General features: G+C 41.3%; 1 protein-coding gene across 3 annotated transcripts in view; it reads right to left on the reverse strand.

Moving 5' to 3' along the window:
* Trpc4 (transient receptor potential cation channel subfamily C member 4) overlaps positions 1 to 22,981 on the reverse strand; it is a 159,062-nt gene that overhangs the window by 17,503 nt on the left and 118,578 nt on the right. For all 3 annotated transcript variants that reach the window (XM_041659214.1, XM_041659213.1, XM_041659215.1), the window contains 4 exons: positions 21,457 to 21,596; positions 12,684 to 12,997; positions 4,865 to 5,060; positions 1,623 to 1,817 (listed from right to left, as the gene is read on the reverse strand). In XM_041659214.1, coding sequence (XP_041515148.1) covers positions 1,623 to 1,817; positions 4,865 to 5,060; positions 12,684 to 12,997; positions 21,457 to 21,596 — 845 coding nt within the window. The remainder of the gene's footprint in view (positions 1 to 1,622; positions 1,818 to 4,864; positions 5,061 to 12,683; positions 12,998 to 21,456; positions 21,597 to 22,981) is intronic.

Consider the following 22,981-nt stretch of genomic DNA (forward strand, 5'->3'; position numbering starts at 1 on the left):
GACACAGGGAGAACAAGGCCCTCTACATCAATATGACCAAAGCTCCTACCAACTCACAGGGACTAAAGCCACAGGCACAGGGCCTGCATGGATCTGCAACAGGCCCTGTGCATAAATCATATAGTTTCCAGTTTACTCTTTTTATGGAGTTTTTGAGTGTGCAATAAGTGGGCATCTGTTTCTTGTACCTCTTCTTGGGCTCTTTCCTTCTCTCTTGTTAGTTAGGTGTTTTTTTGTCTAATTCCATTGTGTTATTTTTATTTTATCTTATTATATTTTACTTTAAAAAAACCTACAAGTTTGTTTTTAATACAGTTAGAAAATCTAAATAAAATGATAGATTTCCAGGTTCTTCAAACCACCAAAGTAGAACTAAGAAGAGATCTTCAACTTACATAGAGCCATAACAAATAAAGAGATCAGAACAATAATAAAAAGCCTTCCAGGTTTTTAAAAAAAAGCCCAGGTCCAGTTGTATTTATAGCAGAATTCTACTAGACTCTCAAAGAAAATCTTCAAGAAATACTTCTTAAATCATCCAACAATTAGGAGCTATATTTCCAAACCCCTGTATTATTCTAAGCTTAAAACTATGTAAAGACACAAGAAGAAAAAAAACTATAGGCACCAATATCCCCAATGAACACAGATGCCAAAAAAAATGCTTTCATGCCAAATTTAGGCATTTATCAAAAAGATCAACCACCATGATCAAGCTCTCGCTATCCTGGATATATAGGGAAGGCTGAGCATAGAAAATCAATAAAAGTAAGAGGTAAAATAAATGTCTAAAAATTTTTCACATGATCTTATCAATAGATGCAGAAAATGCCTTTGACAAAAGTCCTAGAGAAGTAGGCCTAGAGGGAACAGATGTCAGCGTAATAAAGGATATAACTGACAAACCAATAACCAGCGTGGTCCTAAATGATGGATCCAATGTTGGACACCAGGACTTGAATACTAGAGCATGATCATTTCTCACGGACTCGACAGTTCAGAGGGAGAGAGCCAGATAAGTCGCCGCTGTTAATTGCAGAAGAGCTTGGGTACAAGAGATGGCTGTGTCCCCAAGACTAGGCTAACGGAATGAGGAGGCCTCTTTTTTTTTTTATTGCGAAAAGAAGAAAAAAAAACATAAACAAAAAAACAAGTTTCCACCTCCTCCCAGCCTCCCATTTCCCTTCCCCTCCTCCCACCCTTCTCCCCCTCCTCCCACCCTTCTCCCCCTCCCCCCACTCCTCTCCCCCCCCTCCCTCTCCAGTCCACAGAGCAGTCCGGGTTCCCTGCCCTGTGGTAAGTCCTAGGTCCTCCCCCCTCCGTCCATATCTAGGAAGGTGAACATCCAAACTGGCTAGGCTCCCACAAAGGAGGAGGCCTCTTTATTAAGAGAGTCGATCCCATTACGACAGGCATGATGTCTTTCATTCAGGAAATGGGCTTGTGAAGAGTCCTAGCTACCCTGATGGGGCGTTAAACCTGAGTGACGTACAGTGAAACTTCACCGTGTATGATCAGCGAGAACAGAAAGTCAAAAGATCTGCCCGTGTTCGGTACCGATTCAACTCTAGTCAGACTCATGATTGACAATGTGATAGGATACTAAAAGGATGTGAGCTTACCCCGATTGTCCCGAAGCTTTCTGGCTTCCTTCTCATCTTTTTCTTACACAGGTGCGTCCAGATCCACTTGACCAGGTACCACAGGGATTTGGGGCTTGGGATGACATTGAAAGGCGTAGGCAGGGTGCCGCCTTCTTCAAAGTAGCTCATCCAGAGCTTCGTTCGAGCAAATTTCCATTCTATGTCTGCATGGTCCTGAGCAAGAGAACATGACAAGTGCCGACAGGTCCGCTAATTAAACAATGTAAGATCAGTCTCGCAGACGGAACCGGAAACTGACACAGAGGGGTTGTTGGAACACTAATTAGATGTTAACTAACATTAGTTAGATGGCTTGGAAAAGCGCCACTAACTCCCAGAGACTGTGGCTTGCCCTGTATGGACTCACGTCATTGTCACTTCGTTCAACCCTCCTTCTTTAGGGAACCAGAGATCCACAGTCGTGTGTTAAAGAGGCTGTGGTGATTCCTTCTGACTGGGAAGCAATGCCGCAGCTCTGTCCCTAAAGACTGTACGGTTTGGTTTCATTAGGTGCTAGCCAGAGGCATGGCTTTACATCCTAACCCAGGCCCTGCATGCTGCTCCGATAAATGCCACCTGCATGAACGCTCACAGATGAGCTTTGGTGCTGCAGGGGATGTCTGAGTGGAAATGTTTCCACACGGATAATCCTCTCTTAACCTCAGACAAGAGATGCACATTTACAGAGAGATTCCATCAACCCACAATGCAGCGCAGTGCCTCCATCACAGCCCTGAATCTTGGTGCAATTGCACAGGAGCATTTGTGTCCCGTGATGATGGCTAAATATCATCTGCTAGTCTGGCACAATCCTGAGACCACATGCCTCACAAACCACGGCTCAGTTGAAGTTACACACCTCAAGGAAACCTGGAGCAGTGGAGACGCATTCACAGCATTCTCTACTCTCTCTTCCTAATACTGAAATGATTCGTGAATTTTTTTTTGTCCCTATTATATGTTTTGAGACAAAGGACTTTTGAGAAATCAAGTATGTGACTGATGTACAGTAGACGCATAAGAGAATTTGTGATCAATGGAAAAGTACAAGAAGGCTTTAGTCATGGCTTGTGTAATTAGCTCAGCAGCTGCTAACTTCCCGACGTTTCTGTCATTTGCCCTACAGCTCTGAGGTGTGGGTAGCAGGAACCAAGAAGAGATCTCCGAGTTTGTTCAGAGATTTTGGGAGACACGAGGGTTAGATGCTCAACATGCAAACATCCCAAGGAGCTTCCCTCACAGGACATGGAGAGGTCACTACCTCTGTCCTGATGTCTGCCTGTCTTACAACAGTTTCAGCATTTGGGCTAAATAAAAGGGAGATTTGAGAATTGTTTTCTGTTCATTGCCTAGAAAAACAAGATCCACAAAAAAATATGACGAGACAGCTACTCCAGAGCAATGTTTTCTTCTGGACAAAGCTGGGGCATCTAAAGTTTCACACGACCCAAATTGCTGGAGCGTCTTTGTTCTTAACATGATGGTTATGGTTTTCTGGGGTTTTGTTTGTTTGTTTGCTTGTCTGTTTGGTTTGTTTGTTTTTTGTTGTTGTTTTGTTTTATGTTGTGTGTTTCTGTTGCTCTGGATACATGTGGAGTCTGTTTATAAAATTTCAGGCTCTAGGATGTTACTTAAAATTCTGTATAACCACAAATTCTGATGTTCATTCCCAGATCGGTAGAGCCCGGGGAATTCTTACACGTAGTCTCTGAACTAGTAACACGGATGCTGTATTCTAATGTATTGCGCACTTTTTTTTTTCACTGACGGGCTTGAGAAATTACCTCTGTAAAGAAAATTTAACTCAAATGCGTAGGGCTACTTGACAAAAGTCATGGTAACGGTTCAGAAGTTCTGCTGTAGATTCAAGGACACAACACAATTGTTGCTATGTCTGACAAAACCTGTAGTATGCTTTGTACACTAAGGTCTGACTGTGAAGGACCCCACATGCATGCTTTGTGCCCTGGTTTTAGTTTGTCTCTATAGCTGTTCTCAGTGGACTTAGCCCACTACTCTGTAAGTTCCCGTGGATAAAGCATTTCATCGCAATTGCTGGAGTGTTTCTCTAACAGTCCTTGGTAACAATGCACTTATTTATTCAACCATAATCAATCTGTTGGTAAGACATTTTGGTTGCTGATTTTGGGCTTTTGGACACAGGGCCTCAGATTTAGCCCAGGGTGGACTGAAAGTTACAATGTAGCTCAGGCTAGCTTTGAATTCAAAATGGCCTACCCATCTCAGCCTTCCAAATGCTGGGGTTACAGATGTAAGCTAACATGTCTAGGCAGAGATTTTGAAATTTTGAGTACATAAATGATGCTAAGTTGTTTGGAAGTCAGAATTTTAAATAATAATATATTGTACCACAAACTTGTCTGGGGAATTCAAGATCATTTCTATATTTGCTGCTTTTACTAAACTTTCAAAATTTTTATTTCTTGTGTATGGATATTTTGCCTCTCTCTCTCTCTCTCTCTCTCTCTCTCTATCTCTCTCTCTCTCTCTCTCTCTGTGTGTGTGTGTGTGTGTGTGTGTGTGTGTGTGTGTGTGTGATATGTGTGCCTCGTACCAAATGAAACCAAAAGAGGCCACTGAATCCCCTGAGACTGTAGTATAGACTGCAGATGGCTCCATGTGGGTGCTGGGAATTGAACCTGGGACCTGCAGAGGAGCAGCAAGTGTTCTTAACTGCTGAGCCATCTCTCCAGCCCCTGTTTTTCCTAAGCTTACAAGAGCTAGTTCCAGGACAGACTCCAAAGCTTCAGAGAAACCCAGTCTCAAAAAACAAACAAACAAAACTAAACAAAACAAAACAAAACAAAAAAAACAAAGAAACTGAGTATCTATGGCTTCCCCTTTACCAGATTTATCTCTGGGATTTCTTTTCAACTTCATAGCCTGGCACGAGTTTTGTTTATGCTGAATTAGCTGACGGGCTGCTTAGAGATGAGAGACCTCTTTCTAGACTGTTTCATGGCAATGGCTCCCTGGCAACACGGGCTGACCTCATTACCTATGTCACTCTGCCTAGAAAACAGAATAACATACAGTCATTTTTACTGCACTGTTGTTCATATACATCACCACTGACCATTAACTATTCTGATCTCTCCTATCAATATCAGATTACAGACTTTATTTACTAAGATGATAAGGTAGCTGAGAACAACACTCTGAAGAAAGGATATGAAATTAAGAGTAATTTGTCAACTTACGGCAATTAGTTGGTAAGAATTATTCATCATAGCAATTAACATGTTCAGAAGGACAACCAGAGAGATGACATTGTATGTCCCAAACATGGTGGCCCCAACAAACTCGGTGAACTCATGCTGGGCATTGACATTAGTAACATACAAATTGATGAGTCCAAATATTGACCAAAACAGGGACTGTAGAGTTTCAAACAACCTGGAATAAAAGATGAAAGGGTTGAGGTCATCTTATTTTATATATGTACATATATGTGCTGTTAACTTCAACCAAAATTACAAAATTAAACTTAATAAACTAATTTAAAATATTTTTATCAAATGAATACAAAAAATATACTTATTTTCCTATGTATTTTATTATACAAAGAGCATTGAAAGCTACACTTTGTTTGTTAGAGCAAGTGGGTAAAGGAGAATTCAGACCCTGGAAAAAACATGATTGCTGGGTTAAGAATAGTTTTCTAATTTCTCAAATGGTTAAGGGAAAATAAAAGGATCACAATATTATTTGTGATACATGTAAATTATGTAAAATTTATAACTTAATATCTGTAAATCAAACTTTATGAGACATAGCTACCCTTGTTTATTTTTGCATTGTCTATGGTTTGTTTTCTGCTGGTCACGTTGGCCCAAAAGAGCAATTACATCAGAGAACAATTGACTCGTGGTGTCTAAACTATTTGCTATTTGCTCCTGTTCATAGAAAGCTTGTTGATTCCCATCCTCAGTATCTGAAGCTTACTAATCCTAAAGCTTACTAGTCCATAAAATTCAGTCATGCCTTTCTCTGCTTTTCTTTCCGTTATGGAAGGATTAAAACAAAATTACAATTTTTGTTTTAGATTTTTGCATCTGTAATTGGACCCACACACAGTATACTGCTTCAGAAAGCAAATTGTCTCAAAATGCTTAGACATTGTAGGTTGCTTTTTAGTTTCAAGGCCCATTTTACTCACTCAAGGTAATAAGTGAATTTCCTTTGCTTAAACAAAGAAAAAATAATAATCTTTCAATCACCTGTACCCAAATTAAGAAATGTTAGTTTCATTATACTATAGAACACAATAATAAGGTTGGTGTATAGCAAAAGATGTAAGAGCTTCTGAACTCTTCGAAATGATTTAAAAAGACTATATTTACATCGTATTAGAAAAATGAAGGCAAAACCCTTTGGGCACCTGGCACAGAGAGGGAGGAGGTGGGATTTCAGTCTTAGAGGGACCAGGACTAGACTGGAATCCCATTAGGAGGACGGGTCACTAACATTCTAGCAGCAGGGCTCCCTGATGCTCTCCTAAACTGTCTACCTAGTGTCTGAGTGTTGGGTCAGCCCTGGTCAAATGACCCAAGAAGACATAATTCATATGAGGCCCTCAGCCTGGAGAGAACATGAGCAGATATACTCATTGCAGGAAATACCAAGGTGAGGTAGTTGCCAAAAGAGCCTGAAATAGAGTTTAGGAGGCTCATTGGGAACAAGGTGTGCTGGGGGTTTGCCACAGCATATACCAGGATGCAGAAACAAAGGATGGATAAACCACGGGACAAGGAAAGGGAATGCATGGGGAAACACAGGATCATGCTGAGACTGAGCTAAGCCTCCTTGCCCAGCTCTGCATCAATTCCCTAAAGCCGGGCATGTCCTCCTTGCTCAGGGGATCTGAGAGCTGTAGTTCTGTGTTGTTCTTATGGCAGAATGCCTGGTACTGACACAATTCATTTCTAGCCCTCATGATCAAAGCAGTCTAACTAAATATGTCTAAACTGCCACTTAGACCTTTAGTTCCACAAATCTATTGCTTTTCACAAGTGAAAACTTCATAGTTTTAGATGAAAAGCCGATTCTAGGAGATAAAATTTAATTTCATTTACATTTTATAATAGTTAGATGATGTGACAGATAATTGTAACAAAGATGCTGTTTTGGCCAAATTTAGTCAAAATGAGGGGTGTTCTGTTATATGAGAAGGTGAAGAAGTCTTCACATGAAAGAGCCCAGTGGGTCTACAAACTGTCAGGGAGACTGAAATGAATTCTTTGACTCTGGAAAAGTTCACGGAAATGTTTTTTGGTTTTTTTGAGACAGGGTTTTGGTGAAGTTTTAAAGCCTGTCCTGGAACTAGCTCTTGTAGACCAGTCTAGCCTTCAACTCAGAGGCAGAGATCCATCTGCCTCTGCCTACTGAGTGCTGGGATTAAAGGCGTGCACTACCACTGCCCAGCTGTGATATTTTAATTTGATTTACGGGTCGAATTTCTTATGTTTTAGTAACTCTTAGGCATCCTTTGAATCTAATATGAGTTAACTGTGTCCTTTCTTTCCCAACAGTGATGACCCCTCATAGGAACATATAAATATACTTCAGTTGGGTTTGTCCTGACATGAGGGAGCAATTCAGGAAAAAGTTCTACACGACATGGCTAAGATTTGATTCGGTAGATCAAGCACCCACTGCGGAAGCCATCACCTGGCGTCTGAATCCCTGGCACCCACACCAAAGCTGGGCAGATGTGACTTTTGCCCATAATCCCGTCTTTAGGAGGTGAGACTAGATTCCTGGGGCTGGCAGCCATGCTAGCTTTTAAATCAGCATGCTTTGGGCTCAGTGAGAGATTCCATCTCAGTGAAGCAGAGAGTTATGGAGGAAGACACAAGACTTCAACTTCTGCCCTCCAAATGTACATGCACACGTGTACATACATACTTATATACATGCATGCATGCATGCATACATGCATCACACAGGACAGAAAAGGAAAAGTTACATGTTGCATAGCACATTTTATAAAATACCAACAAACAGATGACATTATAAGTGCCTTTCCATTGTGGTTGCTTCCTCAAGCATTCTGATAAAGCAGCCATGCAAATCAAAGTTCTTCCATGATTGACAGTCCCCATTGGCTTCTATGTAAAAGAACTGATTTTTCAAAGAACCTTCATTAATCATTCAGCAAATATCTACAAACATTTAAGATTTAGCAGAAGAAAATGCAAAATGATATTTCATGATCAACTATAGAGTTTTCTTTTCCTTTGGTGGGATGATTCAGTGGTGAAATTCACAGGACATTTTACCTAGCTAAAATATATTTGCTTCACAGATGAACTAAGGACCTGGTATTCAGGCATCCCTCAATGAGTTGATTTCTCATTGGACTGTGATGTAGGTTAATATTTCGAAGCCAGTGCTTCCAGGAAGGACTATTACTGCTTCTCAAATCCACTGGGACCCATGATGTCCATAAATTTCGGATTCATTAGCTGGATCACATCTCAGAAGACCTTCATGTGGCTAATATATTCCACATTGTGTGAGTGAAAAGAAGTTATTTTTTTTAAGGAAATGCTTATTAATTTCCCAAGGTAATACCACAACCTAACTAACTCACATGACATAAAGCTGTGTTGAAGTCTAAACTGAAGACCCACTTTATACGGGCCAGAGTTTTGCTTTTCTGAAAATAACATTTTATTTCTTTCCCTGTGAAGGTATTTTTTTTTTCAGCTGTTACTTTTTGAATGATCCTATTCCTTTTTGGCTAAATATTTACAGCTAGAGACACGGAATAAGCAAGGAAAAAAAATGTGTTCTCAGGCTGAGATTTCCTCTTGTTCTTTGAGACTAAAATGATAATTGAACAAATTCACGACATGACGCAACTCAACATTTGTTTGTTTTCTAACCAAAAATGTCATATTAAAATATGTAAAATATGACCTTAATTGGCCGGTACAAGGCATTATGAATTGAGCTCCAGTACACTCAAATGAGCTTCGTTTAATCAGACAATGTCAGAAGGCTCATGACCCCCACTTCCTGGGCAGATCCCTTGCCGGGGCAGTTAGCTAAAACTTCTGAATAGATTTATTTCAGTCACCAAATAGTTGATTTTTTTTTTTTTGAGACCGAGTTTCTCTGTAGCTTTTGGAGCATTTCCTGGAACTAGCTCTTATAGACCAGGCTGGCCCAAAACTCACAGAGGTCCACAGCCTCTGCCTCCCCAGGGCTGGGATTAAAGGCGTGCGCCACGGCTGGAATAGTTGAGAGTCTTAAGGATGGAGTCGTTTTTTCACACGTCAATGAGGAAACTACAGAACACAAAGGGAGTGGGAGATGTATCCATTTGCTTGTGGAAAAGGCTGTCTTAGCAGACCAGTGTTGTGGCATAGTACTTTAACTAGGTAAAGATGTGTTACGTTGTTTATGCTGTGGGCTATTACTTTAACTGTGTCAAGGTGTGTTACATTTGTTTATGCTGCATTTGTTTAACTATGTAAAGATGTGTTGCATTTTTTTTCACCTTGCCTGTCTAAGGCACCTGATTGGTCTAATAAAGATCTGAGTGGTTAACAGCTAGAGAGGGGGTGGGCAGGGCTGACAACAGGTGGGGAGAATAAACAGGAGGAGAAATCTAGCCTGGAGAAGAACAAGGGGAAGAAGAAGATAGGAGAGAACAAGGGATAAAGAGAAGGAGATGCCCAGGGCCAGCCAGCCACCAATCAGCAGACACAGGAAGAAAGGTAAAAAGCCCGGAGGCAAAACAGATGAAGAGAAACATCTTAAATTATAAGGGCTAGCCAGAAATGAGCATAAGCTAAGGCCAAACGTTTATAACTAATAATAAGTCTCCATGTCCCGATTTGGGAGTGGGTTGGTGGCCCAAAAGAAAAAGCCTGCTTCAGACCTGGGTCATGGTCTGTGCTCACTGCGAGCCCACAGCAGGTAGGCATCAAGGAAGGAGCCCTGGAAAAAGTATCTCTGAAAAGATTAAAAGATAGAGAAGTGCAAAGGCAAAATAAGGGACTACGGAAAGGAAAAAAAATTATATACTGGGGATTCATAATCAATTTGTTAGGAAAGAGTAAAACAATGTTAAGAACTTGGAAAAAAATTGGGAATAGAAGCTAAGGTCAGATCACTGAAGGACTGGAGAGGTCCAGCAAGGTTAAGGGTGAATCTGGGAAGAGATAGGTATTCATTATGAACTTAGATGGTGGAGCCTCTACTCTTGGTCTAGAAAGAGCTTATGGACAGACAGACAGAACAAACTCAGTGACAGGAAGTAGACTTGAGCCTGGGCAGTGAACAAGGAAAGATATTGACAAGACGATGATGCTGACAGATGATGCTGACAGTGAGAAAGGAAGCCGTATAGAGTGGAGGGGGAGGGGAAGCACAGTGACAAAGCCAAGGTTTTACTTCCCTATGTGGCTCAGGGATCTGGGAATGAGGAAAAGGAGGTTTGGAAAGAGACTAGTGTTTTTTTTTTTTTTTTTTTTTTTTTTTTTTTTTTTTTGGAAAGAGACTAGTGAGCGGTCCAAACCCAAGTTTTCCTTCGGGACTTTCACTGAATATGCTCTAAGATGATAACTGTTCACTAGAGCCAGTGATTACAGTGATTACATCGCACTCAGGAGCTAAATGAAGAACGACTGAGAGGTGGAGAGAGATGTTGATCCAGGGTGGCACTGAGGAGAGGAAGGGACACGAGCGCGTGCTGCCATCAGACAGACAGCTGCCGTCCGGGAGGGAGGGCTGAGAAGCTAATGATACAGCAGTGCACCAAACATAATACCGTTCAGGACGTGCTACTGTCTTTGAGGACCCACAATGCTAGCGCAGGCCCTGTGTGAGGCATGAACTGATTTTAATGTCATATGGAATATAATCTCTGCAATAATGGGTAGCAAAACAGTGGGAAAAATTGTGGCAGAAAAACTGAAAGTGAAAACGCAGCTATGAAGGGTAGATAACGAGAGACGCCAAGTGTCGCCATATGTCCCTTTTAGGACGAGAGACATCTGTTACATCGCAGCAGAGTCAGCTAGGGATAAGCTTAAGCCTAACACACCCAATTTAATCATATTCAGGGTTAGTTGTATCATTTAGCTTCTAATATAATTGCGAAAAACATAATTGTCATTGTCATTTGCAGGAAAAAGTAATTTAGATGAAACATCTGATCTTTGGGGGAGGGTGGCAAAAGATTTAGTCCTACAATATCTGGGATATGCAACTGTCTGTTGCCTCTCAAGTCATGGAAGAAATAGTGGGTACAAATAAATAAACTGAAACCATTCTGAGGTTGAAAGAATCTAACTTTTACTTTTGGAATAAATCTATGTCAGATATACATTGGACATCTGACTATCATGCTTTTGGTCTGATATTTAATTAATCATGTACTAATAAACCAACATTAGGAACAAGGAGATGACTGGGAATTTGAAGGTATCACAAACAGGGACAGAGTGACAGTAGCCTTACTACTGGCCGGGGAGTCAGGCAGGTACGAAGGGTTCGGTTGTGAGTGAGATCTTTCCCATTCAATTAAGAATGATGAGGGAGGGGTGACTTTGCTGTAGCTCCTTCAGGGATACAGCACACAGGAAGGACTTAGCAGCACACACAGGAGGAGGACTCGGCAAAGAGCTTCTAATGAGATAGCACAAAGGAAGCAGCAAAGGTTTTAGGAGAGGTGGAGCCTGGGACAGTGCACGCTGTCACAAAGCCAAAGAGACACTCGTCACCAGACAATGTCCAGAAAGATTATGACAGGTACAGGGGGAGGGTGGTGGGATCTGGGTCCTCGTGATTCTCTTGTCCTCACTGCCTTTGGCCAAGTCACAAGGCAAAAAAAAAACCACATACGGTCAGGAAATGGCCAGCCATCTAAAGTTCTAGCAAACAAGGATGAAGGAGATTTCACCACCCCCCTTCAAACCAAGGTGAAGACAACCAAGGAGGAGGCCAAGTTAACTGGCTGGGTCCAAGATTGAATAAGGTGAGGCAGGGGGAATCAGAATCACATGGTTTCTTAAGACTGGGAGTTTGTATCAAATCTAAAAGGGTGAGATCGAAATCCTCTGTGCACACAAGCAGATGCTGGTTAATTAAAATGGAGTTTTAAATATCAGGATAAAAACAAACAGATGCAGGATTAAAGCAACTAGAGCATTCTAGCTCTGAGTGATTTAGGCTGTGCGAAATGCCTTCTAGTTGGAACCTTACTGTCTCTTTTGCAGTGTGTCTAGTTCTATGAGGGCCCATGAAAGAGGCTGCTTGTTAAAGTTACAAAACAAACATGTGTCCATACTGGTGTGGCTGTGGGCAGAGAAGACACCCAGGGTCTTAACCTGCTAACCTTTGTTTCTCACAGTGGGAAGGAAACAGACACAGGCAGAAAAGCCTGTGAGATGGTGGCAGGGCACACGAGTCTCTCCTGAGCGTGGGCTGCCATCAATTCTGCTTATGAGAGTCACCAGAATTTGACAGTGGCCATGTATAACTGCTCATCCTCATGTAAGCTTACAGGAAGTGTTTCCTAGGTAATTATAATGGGCAGACTTGAGTATCCGTTTTGGATAATATTTGCATGTTTATGTTTTTGCATACCACACTAAGAGTCAAAAGAATCACGTGAAGGGTCATGTGGAAATGCGGAAAAGCACGTGGACTTCCCAACAAGACTGATTGCACATGCATACATATAAGACATCAATAATACACAGGCTTCCTTTTTGAATTCTACATTTTCAAATGGGATAGATAGCCTTTCCTTTTCCTGAGGTCATTTAAAAGAAAAGACCATTTACTAAAACTTAAAATAAATGTACCCGGTATTTTTTTTTTCTGAATGCCAGAAGTTTACATTTCTATTCAAAGCCATGCTAATTCCATTTCCTGCATTATTCATAGCTTTAATTCTCCATTTCCTTTGTAACCATGGGGTGGATTTTTGAAATCTGTGAAGGCATATACTCTTCACTCCGCCCAGCGTTTACCAAGAGGAACGCCGCCTCCCCGACTTACGTGGAAAAGGCATTGTTCTGCTTCTCGCACCGGATGCCTTTGCAGTTTAACCCCTTTGTTTCTTCATAGTAGAAGTACAGCTGATTTAGGCCATTCGCAAAGGCGAGCAGCACGAGGCAGTAGATGAAGAGGAATTTTAGGATGTCCAGAAGCATCCGTCCCAGCGAGATCTGTAGAGGTCCCAGGTGCGAATTGGCAGTGAACAGCGAGATCAGCCGCAGGGAACTGAAGATGTTTGCAATAGCAAATAGAGCCTCTGCCACCAGGGTGGGGTGCCACATGTCCCACGTGTCCCGTGGGTTCAGAGCACTGTACTGGGGAAAGAGAAAGGAAGGGGAAGTAAACACACACGCTGACAGAGTCGAGTTCAGGTCTGTGGTGTTTTCCTGGGTCCACCTCTGGCACCGATTGGAAGGTATAGTCTTTACGATGGCAGTAGCTGGAACAGTAATTCTCAACCTGTGGGCCATGACCCCTTTTGGAGGTTGAATGCCCCTTTCACAGGGGTCAAAAAACACCATCAAAAAACGTATCATCAAAAAACAAGGATATTTGCATTATGATTCATAACAGTAGCAAAATAAGAGTAGTAGTGAAAATAAATTTATGGTTGGGGAGTCTCTACAACTGAGGAACTGTATTAAAGGGTTGCAGCTTTAGGAAGGTTGAGAACCACTGGGCTAGGGTAAGCTATACAAAGACAGAAATTCATTGCCTTATAACTCATGAGCTTTAATTCACATGGTTGGACAGGTCTGTCCTTATTTCTAATTTATGTCCATGTGCTAAAAATCTTCATATGCTAATCATTTCGTTCTTGATTGTTACGTTGTATTTTAAAATCTTGCAAAGAACACAACTCCTCAGCTTATTCAACTGGCCAGATTCAACTTGTAGACTCTTGCATGAGGGACATTATAAAACAATAAAGTCTGAACAAGAAAAAAATGATTATTTTTTAAAACCCTAGTTGGTGTTCTTGAGTCACAAACAATATACAGTCTGACAGAGGAAGTATATTGATAAGGAAGCAAGCACTTTTTAAAATATCTTGAAATGATCAATATTCCACACTGTGTACCACGAGTGCTTAGGAGATATTTTACCCATAACGTCCTCATAGACTAGGACACAGACAGATACAACTAATTTATAACACAAACACTTAAGGGCATTAGCACAAGGCATTGTGGGAGTAGGGGAGAAGAGGTTAGAGATGTATAGGGTCTATTTGTTGTCGAGGCTTTTAGAGTCCCAATAGAGAGGAGAGGCTTTGCCTTTAATAGCAATGCTGCAGCAGTTGGAGACAACCTGCTATAGAAGCCATCACGAGACAATAACACAGTGATGGACACAGAACCTTCTTAGTGGGTGATCTTGGCTGTAACTGAAAAAATCCTAAGGGGAAATCTTCTAAAGCATGAGACTCTCGCCCGGCCCTAATATCAGCATCCATACTGGATTCAGAGTCTAGTAGGGTGGGTAGCTATTAGGAAGTGATGCCTTACTAACAATATCATGGCACACATCACCTTCTTGAGCAAACATGCTGCTATTTGGGTTTAATCGTGTTGTAATGGCGAATCCCCATTCGAAGTTACAAAGGTTCCTGAGGGACTCATAGATATCGTCCCTGGAGCCACAGACTTCCATTCTCTGGATAGTAAACCCAGGGACCTTGTTCTCAAGAGAATATTTATTTACTTAAGAAAGTTCAGATCTTTCTGTCCCCAGGGGAAAGATGAGCAGCTAGCTCAGCTGTATCCCGTAAATTTTGAGATTCATAATTTCCGATTTCCTTTCCTGTTGTATAAATCCCTTGTGCACGGGGGCACATCTGGCTCTCAACACAAACATCCTCATTGGGGAATTGGAACACGGGGACGGATGTTCAGATCATAGTGTAAATCAATACTTCGTCTGTTTCCTGATGCAGACACCTTGGTTCTTGTCAGAGAACAGAGACATGAGCAGTGAGTAAGAGGTGCTACGGCTCATTCATTTCCTCTCTGTTTTAATCTTGCCACACACATGTGCATTTTCTTAGGCTTCTACAGAGGTCATTGAGTCAGGTGGAGCAGTGCACACCTGTAATCCCAGCACCCAAGACTCAAGAGAGGATTGTGACTTGGAGGTCAGCATACGCTATATGATGAGTACAAAATCAGCCTGGGCTGCACACTGAGATAAAGTAAGTGAATAAGCCATTGCTTTAAGAAGCAATTAAAAAGCTTTGCAAACCACAATGTTCTTTAAATCTATAAAGAATAAAGTATTTGCCCATTGGCTATATTTTCTAAACCTATTAAATATTAACATGTCAATTTGGAAATTTGATTTTGGTCCCAGCTCCTCCTCCTAGCCTACTTCCATCCCCTTGGGTTTTGGTTTTCTGGTGCTGTGGGTCCAGGGTTCCCCTAGTTCTTTCTTGCTGACCAATTCAGCCACTCCTCCAAGCCCCCCCAATCTTTTTGCCACTCCCCAACAACCTGGAGGGACCCCACAGCCACCACATATGGCTGGGGCTCAGAGAGACCATCCCTATTTTCCCTCATCTGTTCTTTCTAGGGAATCCATACTCCAGCCTCCTCGCAATCACCTCCAATCCTTCAGATATGCTGCCATTCCTGGCAACTCTAGGGTACCTCTAGCTCTGCCTCCTCCTCCCTTAGTGGAGGTGGACCTGTGGCAGTTTGGATGAGGATGGCTCTCATAGGCTTGTAAATTTGAATGCTTGGTTACCAGGGAGTGGCACTATTTGAAAAGATTAGGAGATATAGCCTTTTTGGAGAAAGTGTGTCACTGGGGGTGGGCTTTGTGGTTTTAAAAGCCCAAGCCAGGCCCAGAGTCTCTCTCTCTCTCAGTCAGCCCAACTGATCAGGATGTGGTTCTCAGCTACTTCTCCGGCGCCATTTTTGCCTGTGTGCCACCATGCTTATTCCATGATGATAAAGGGCTAAAACTGTAAAATTTGTTTACGTGTGAAGCTGTAAACAAGCCCTCAGTTTAAAGCTTTCTTTTACAAGTTGCTGTGGTCATGATGTCTCTTTGTAGCACCAGAACATTGATTAAGACAGAACCCAAGTCACAAAAGAGACCTTCAGAGTAGCATGCCACCCACCCCACCTACTGCATCATCATTGAACCCATCAGTAAGTAGCACCTGGAGTCTGAAACCAGAGTTCTAGCCAGAATTTTAAATCTTGGAACAGTCAGAATATGAACCCTAAGACACAGAATGGCCCCTACTGAAAAACAAGCATCATTCTTCTGGTCTATGACCTGTCAGAGTGTGGTAATAACAACCAAAGAACTGAGCACACACAGAGATAGCCACACTGAGAAACACTACAAACACCATAACTCCAGAGGTCTAGTTCAACCACCAACAGCCAAGACAGTATGCTTGCATTCCTACAGTACCATTCCCCATGAAAATCAGTTTAGATAAATCGTAAGACAAGGACTTCAAAATAGCAATTATCAGCATGCTACCTCAGGAGATAAGTGGACATTAGAATCCCAAAGGCCCAAGATGGTAGCCTAATTTTGTAGAGTAATCTGTGAGGGAGCGAGCAGTAGGTGTTCTATACACCTTCTCCCTTTCTGAGGCCATCACGTACACTGGCCACCCCACCATTGTTTTTCACTGGACTCCTACTGTGACACAATTTTGCCTAAAGCCTCCCTTTCTGCTGGGATTAACCTTTCTGAGAGAACTCCTCTTTGTTTAGACATAACCAGCCATTTGTTGTGGGTTCCTAATGTCTCCTGAGAGGAGAACTGTCTCCTGAAGTTCTTTCCTTTTGAAGCTCTAAAATCACAAGAGAAGAATCAGACATGCTGAAGGACAAGGAAGGTGAATCACTGGTAGGAATGTGGGCTTCTAGATAAAGCTGGGGGGTTAGGATTAGGTTGTTAGGAGAGGAGTAGGTTGGCAGGAGTGTTACGAGCTGATGATGGAGTGAATCATAACATTGGATCATATGTCCCTAGATTATAGGAAAATATGCGACTTTGTCATCATGCCCTTTATAAGCTGGTGAATATTCATAAAAGCCAAACTGTCAATCAAAATGAGTTAAACTTTTAGGTAGATATATTACGAAAATGGCTGTTGCTGTAGTTGGATGTAGAATGTCTTCCTAAGGCTGATTTACTAACGGCATGACCTTCAGTTCCGTGGTAATGGGAGATGGTAAACCCTTTCAGATGCTGTGCTACCTAGGGAGATGCCCAAAGAGGGGATTAGGGGACCCTGCTTTCTTCCTCATTCCTTTTGTCCCACTAATAGGTGGCTAGTTTGCTCTGTCATGCATTTTCTAACACAGTACAGAAGTGCCAAGTGACCACGGACCACCACTTTCAATCTGTGAACCAAAGAAGACCTTTGTTCTTTCTAGGTTGATGCTCTCAGGTATTTGATTTAGTGATGAAATATGGCATACACATTCATCACACAAGGTTACAGGAAAAAAAGTATTTTGATTTTAATGACTATGTTACAAGATGAAAATGTTTCTCTATGTGCTAATAATGTAGAAAAAGAAAAGAGAAAAGCCTAAGAATTTCTTCCCTAGCAGATAATTCTAGAACAAACAAGCAGGATTCAATTGTCCTTGTTACAAAACTGAAGAACCTCACAGAAAACACTATATCCGAGGAGCTGACTCTGGTGTGAGATCATCCATAAGACAGAAGCAATAGTTTTTGTAATTCTGTTAACTGGTAAGAAGAAGATTCAGTGAAGTCATCCAGTCAAAACTGTTTATCAAAATGATGTAAAAACTCTACCATGGCTGTGAAATCAATTGCTTGTATAAAATTATTCATAATAATTTTGATTGTTGAAATTATATGTCACGCAGTTAAAAGGTATAGAGATTTACTCATGCCTGTCAAAGGACTGAAGATAAGCTTGCGAGACAAGCTTTGCCTGTGGAAATGGGCTGGGTAAAAAGTAGTTCTGAACCAGTCTCAATGAAGCCAAAATAAGATTTAAAACGGTGTTCTGGAGATCAACAAGTGATTGTACATTAAAAAAAAATTTAAAAACAACCATCCCATTAGTACAAAAAGCACCAAAGCATGCAAGCAAGCACAACCAAAGCTCATAATCAGAGAAAAGTCAAGTCCTCTGTGTCTGTATGCCCAGTCTATAGACGCTGTAACACTGTTACCTTATATGTACAAGTACGTTAGTTTATGGCAACTGGATGCAAGTGACAGGCGTCTACAAACAGGCAAAAAGTCTCAGCTGAAGAATTTCCTTCCTCAGAATGGCCTGTAGGTCAGTCTTTGGGGCATATTCTTGATTAATGACTGACAAAGCCTGGTGCCATCCACTGTGGGCAGTACCACCTCTGTTCTGGTGGTCCTGGGTTGTGTAAGAACCTGAACAAACTTTGGAAAGAAAGCAGGTAAGAAGCAGTCCTTCACGATCTCTGCTTCGGTTCGTGCCTCCAGATTCCTGCCTGGACTTCCTTTCCAGATGCCCTATAAGCTCCAAGAGGAAGTAAACCCCTTCTTCCCCCAAGTTGCTTTCGGTCTTGGTGTTTATCACAGCAACAGAGACCAAACCAGGGAATCCTACAGAGTCAGAGTAAATACTTAGTTTTTATATGAGCTCCTCTCACTGAGTCTGAAGATTATTGATGCTTTCCAGAAAAGGCATTTGAGATATTGAATAGCTTGCTTCAAGCAGTACAAGCAGGAAGTGGTGGATAAGCGGTAATCACCTCACAAGCAGTCTCAAAAAAAAAAAAAAAAAAAAGAGCTTCAAAGGCTGTGCTGTCATTTGGATCTGCAATGTTCCTCAAAGGATGGACAGCTTGTGGTAACATTGCGGGGGTCGCAGTCTGTGGGAGATGGGTCTGCAGGGGTGTATACTGGGAACACATCCTAAACACTCTCCCTGTCTGTCTGTCTGTCTCCCCCCATTCTCTCCATACCTTCCCCCATATAAAGGCTCAACTCATCTATTAAATCTACAATAACACTTGAATTCTTACATATGAAAAATGACCCGCATCAAAAATAGTATCGTAATAATGTGAGTGGAAATTATCTTGCTTGAAGTGTTTTTGAAGGTAATTGTATTTAAAGAGCTTTTGGTTGATTTAATCTTCAAAGTGTCTTCTCTCAATCACAGAAAAAAAAAAATCCCTCAGCAACAAAACCCAAGTAGCTCCATTTCAAAAGTGGGTCAATGATCTGACTGGACATTTCTCAGAAAACGAAAACACAAATAGCCAGGGAGCACATGCAGTAAAGTCCAGTGTCACAAATCATCACGAAAATGTAAATCAAAGTCAAAAGAAGATGCCATTTCTCCAAGCCAGAATAGTTATTAGTAAATAGGTCAAAAGATAACCGTGTACGGTAAATACAGAGATGAAAGGCAACTCAAAACTGCTGGTGGGAATATAAACAAATGCATGCATCAGGTAGCAAAATATCTAAGGCGCCTCACTAAACTAAAAACAGAATACTGTAAAGATTCAGGGTAGTCAGCTTCTGAGCAGGAAACGGTGTCAAAATATCTAAGTGGTATGTTTGTTAAACTGACTCGTAACACTGTATCTTTACACCCTTAGACAAATGCACATCTGAGTCCTCATCAGAGATGTTCCTTTTTGCAGAGACACAAGCCATAGATAGTGATTGGGATTCTCTGCTCTAAATGGGACCTTTGTATTATACTCTTCCTCCCCAAGGTGCAGGAGATGTTGTGGAAGACACACAGGAAGACTGAAAACAAGAGGTGGCAGGTGACAATAATGGAATAGTATTTTCCAGACATGGCAGGTCACTTGTACATATGAGCTCACAGTGTTTGTGATAGCATCCACCAGGCCTGCCCCAGTTCAAGCCAGACAAATCCCTCCATGGAGAGGGGGAGGTCAGACTTCGATGGACAGGAAGTCCTACCCCTAGCTGAGGAGCTATTGGCAATTTAGAACTGCTGGGAGAGGGATGCCAGTTGTCTTTAAGGTTGTAGTTCCTGATCAACCAGTCACATTACAGAGGAAGACCATAACCTAAGAGCACTAGGCAACAAATATTAGGAGGAAGAGAGAACACAAAGTTGGGCTGGTGAGGAAGTGAGGGATCCTGGGAGGCTCTGGGGAGGGAATAAATAGGATCAAAATACAAAATTTTCAACAAATTGGTAAAAAATGTGAAATAATATCAAAGGGGTCCCTGTACTCATGGCACCATTGTTTACAATAGGCAATGCCAGAGTCAACCGATTGACTGATTTATTTAAAAGAATGGAAAGATAAATAAAATGCAGCACACATAGAACAGAATATTAATCAGCCGCGAAACGGAGTCATCTCATTTACAGGATGGAATCATACATTTCTACTGAGGGCAATGATCCAGGCATAGGGAGGTCAGCAGTGCCCTGTTCTCACTTATGCACGGGGTTAAACACCAGTCTGAGAGGTGAACACCGGGGACCAGAGGTCATGAGAGGAGGCTAGAAGCCAGCAGAGGGCAACGGAGACATGGAAGAGCAGTAATTAAAAGAGAGGTCATGAATTTTCAAGGAAGTGGGGGTCATAGGAGGAGGTGGAAAGGGGGGAAGCAGGATAGACATGATGCAGATACAGTAAGAATTGTATGAGATGCTCAAAAATCTTAGATTTAAAATTAAGAAAAGAGAGAAGAGGAGCCGGGGGAGATTAATAATGGTAAATGTATGTGTTTCTTTTCTGATCCTGTATTGAAGGGAAAACTCTTAGAACTACTGTAATGCTAAAACCAAGATATGAGTTATTTTTATCTTTAGTTATATATGGTAATATAATATATATATATGATTCAAATTGTCATATATTAGATCATGCGAATGTGATTGTAGCTTATAATAACACACATACACCCACACACGAGAAATCATAACAAAATCATAACATTCTCAATTGGAAGAGTTTTGCTCTTATGACATATGAGTATTCACAGAGAATTAGAACACTGTTTGGAGCGTCACTGAGTGAGTAAGGACATTAGTGTGTGCATTTTTTTTTTAGTTGGGATCATAAATTGCATGCATTATTCATGTGGCATCAATCAGAATCTCTCTTCTCCAAATCACCAAATTCACTAATCATTTTGTAATAATTATATTTTAAAGGAGGCAAGAAGGAGGAGAGAAAATGAATGCAGTAAAAGGGGGAATTCAACACCTTGAGCCTGAAACAAGTCCCCCCAAGTACGAGAGTAATGACAGTTGTCACCGCAGAGCTAAATGCTCTGTGTGAACTAGGTGGCTATAGCTGGGGCCAGTGCACAAACCCAGCGGGTGATTTCAGACAGTCAGTGTCATGATGAACAGGGCAAGGACAAAGACGTTCTAATTCATTCCAATCACATCGAACTGTTACTTCAAGTATAAACAACCACATCAAGGCTTTCGAAGAGCGATCTTTTGATTTGCCAATGAAAATTTATCTATTTATTATATCTTGCAAAAAATAGATTTGGGCTGACAAAATTTAAGCGGTGTTTGAAGTAGAAGTTCAGTGGGATTAGAAAGAACTAGAGTTAGAAGGCTATTTTATTTGAGGCAGGCATCTTAACTGGCAGAAAGGTGATATCATAGCAGCTCTGCCATGCTTACAATAGCAACGAAAGGGCAAGCACTGTTCCTGTACTTCAGTCCTATAAATAAAATAGTAGGCTAGTAAATACCACACAAAGGTCCCTTAATAAGATTAATACAACCAAAGATGAGTGCTTCATCAACAACGTAAAGAGCAATTACCTTTACAAATGCAACGATCTTCAGGGAGATTGTGGCCAAATACAAGGAGTTCATCACAAAGTCCATGAGATTCCACCAGTCGTGGATGTAATCCTGCAGGCCGCCATCCCACATCTGTTTAATCTCTCCCCATATAAAACCTGCAATTACAGAGAAGTTCACTCTAAGTGTGACTTCCAGTCAAATCACTAACAAAGGAGATATGTAACGAAGTTACCACAGATACTGAAGCCACGAGAGACCGTGCGACTATCTTAGACACAGTAACTCTTTTATAGACAATAATGAGTCTCAAACAACATTAGAACTGGAGACGCTATGCTAACTCTAGAAGGTATTTTTAGCTCATTACTTAATCTATTCATTTGACATATAAAATTTTACAAGTGTGATGTTTGGGGCTGTAGAGATAGACCAGCAGTTAAGAGCACTTAATGCTCTTGTGAAAGGATCCACCTGGAGGCTCACAACAATCTTTTCTCTTCATGTTTTCCTTTTCTTTTAAAGATTATAATATAATTACATCATTTCTACCTCTCCTTGTCTCTACCCAAACCTTCCCATATACCCCTTCACTCTTTCAAATTCACAACCTCTTTATTCATTAATTATTCTAAGATGAATATATATGTATGTATCACATATATTCCTAAATATAACCTGCTCACCCTATATAATGTTACTTGTATGTGTGTTTTCAGGACTAACTATTTGATATTAGACAACCAATAGGTGTGCCCTTCCCTGGGGAAGACTCTTTCTCCCATTCCCAGCATCCCTCAGTGAACTATAATTTTTTGTGTATTGCTTCGTGGGCTTTTCCATGCCCATTCACTTATAAGCATAACAATTGGTGCCATCCTCTTCGCTCACGTGTCCTTAAACCCACAGACACGTTTAGTCCTCAACCCTCATCAAGGAAACTTCTCTTTGAAACACACGGAGCCCATTCCAGAAAACCACAGCTAAGCAACATTCGGAGTCGTGGAGCCCAGGCTCAATGACTCCATCTACAAAACACCCGACACATAGACTCAGAGGACATTACAGAAGAGGGGGCAGATAGATTGTAATATCCAGAGGATGAGGGAGTTTGCTGTGAGACTGTGTCTTCTGGTAACTGGAAGTTAAACCCATAAAATCTCACAAATATCTTTCTCCAGTTCTAGGGGATCCACCGCCCTCTTCTGGCCTCCGAGGACACTGTGGGTACATGATACACTTACACACAGGCAGACAAAATGCCCATCCACATAAGGGAAAAGTAATAGGAATAAAGTCTTTTAAAAAGCTAATGTCTCTCTATAACCATGTATTTTTTTCATGGGACTGTCATGGTTCTGGTAAGCATGGTTTGAACTAGAATTTTCTCCTAAGTCAAATGACTTTAAAAATGGATGGAAAATAGTTTATCTGTAAAAAACAAACCAAATACTTGGCTTTAGTCAAGTGATCAAGGTATCTTACTTTGATTCTATTGAGAATTGGTGCTTTTGGGGGTCCACTGTCAACCTTGAAGAAGGGA

Source organism: Microtus oregoni, unplaced genomic scaffold, assembly GCF_018167655.1.
Source record: "Microtus oregoni isolate MIOR12 unplaced genomic scaffold, Mior012 000010F_ref0000083, whole genome shotgun sequence".
Lineage (NCBI taxonomy): Eukaryota > Metazoa > Chordata > Mammalia > Rodentia > Cricetidae > Microtus > Microtus oregoni.